The sequence below is a fragment of the Galeopterus variegatus genome, unplaced genomic scaffold (assembly GCF_000696425.1).
Source record: "Galeopterus variegatus unplaced genomic scaffold, G_variegatus-3.0.2 Scaffold58, whole genome shotgun sequence".
Lineage (NCBI taxonomy): Eukaryota > Metazoa > Chordata > Mammalia > Dermoptera > Cynocephalidae > Galeopterus > Galeopterus variegatus.
This window is the reverse complement of record NW_007726169.1, coordinates 753,721-754,781: the sequence shown is the minus strand read 5'-3', so window position 1 is coordinate 754,781 and position 1,061 is coordinate 753,721. Positions and strand designations below refer to the sequence as shown.

Sequence of the window (1,061 nt, the reverse complement as noted above, 5' to 3'; positions counted from 1 at the left end):
GGTTTTGTTCAGTATTGAGTCCCCAGTCCCAAGCCTGGCGTGGAGTGGGTGATCAATAAATATTTACTGGATGAATGAAAAAGCTCTCCATAAACGTTAGTTATTATTATTACTGCAACTGTGTTCAAATGTGGAAACGGCCCTAGGATGGTACAGTGAAGCACGCCAAAAGGTAGCGGGCGCCAGCGGCGGAAGCTGGACCCGAACCCGCTTCCTGCCTCTCAACTCTGCCCTAGCCCAGTGGGGGCCATCTGGGGCTTTGTCCAGGGGTGTCCTCTGGATCCTCCTCCCCGCCGCCCCCCACCCTCTCCCGCGACGCTCGAGTCCGGTAGTGGTCTCGTGCAATCCCGCGCGCTCCAGAGAGACTTCTTCGCTCCTCACCGACGGCGGCCCCCAGACCCCGGCCTGGTCCGCGCCCCGGCCTCGGCCTCATCCTCGGAACCGCTGCTGCTGTAGCCCACCAGGGGATCCGCACTCATGGGGCCTCGTCCAAGACTACAAGACCGGACAGTCGGCTGGCAACCGCACCCTGCTCCCTGAGTTCCGCGGAGCCGGAAGTACCCTCCCGGGGGCGGAACCCGAGGTAGCACCGCCTTGGGGCGGGGCCTGGAGGGCGGTACCCGGCAGGGTGTAGCGGACTCTGCCCACCTGCTCCATGCTGCCGGCCGGCTCGCTGCGCGTGGAGGGCTGCCTTGGAGCCTTTTGGAATCCCGCCAGCCTTCGTGTGCCCATTTTACAGGTCGCTCTGGGCCTTCACCTCTGTCTCCTGCTCTGTCTGCAGCCACCAGGGACCAGACCTCCCAGACACCACGGTCCTTGGGTCAGCGCAGTAGACCTAGTGGAGATCCCTGCCCTCTCCGCCCGGCCAGGATCAGAGGTCCCAGATCTCTCTCCTGAAACCAGCCCAGAGTTCGATCCCCGGGCCCGCCCCCGTAAGAGTCAACCTGAGCGGTTAAAGGCAGGTCAATTCCAGAGGACCAGAGGATATAGGAGACCCCTCCTCTCTGGTGCAGAGTCGGGCCGCGGGCGGGCCCCGGAGCCCCACCCCTAAGGCCGAGCCT

The 1,061-nt window shown here is 63.7% G+C and overlaps 1 protein-coding gene across 1 annotated transcript in view; it reads right to left on the bottom strand.

The window, feature by feature from the left end:
• Positions 1–717, bottom strand: part of USB1 (U6 snRNA biogenesis 1) — a 23,794-nt gene extending 23,077 nt beyond the window's left edge. Inside the window, exons 1-2 of the mRNA XM_008575156.1 lie at positions 649–717; positions 382–495 (exon numbers count right to left, since the gene is read on the bottom strand). Of these exons, the coding sequence (XP_008573378.1) occupies positions 382–479 (98 nt within the window). The 5' untranslated portion in view covers positions 480–495; positions 649–717. The remainder of the gene's footprint in view (positions 1–381; positions 496–648) is intronic.
• Between the last annotated feature and the right edge of the window lie 344 nt (positions 718–1,061).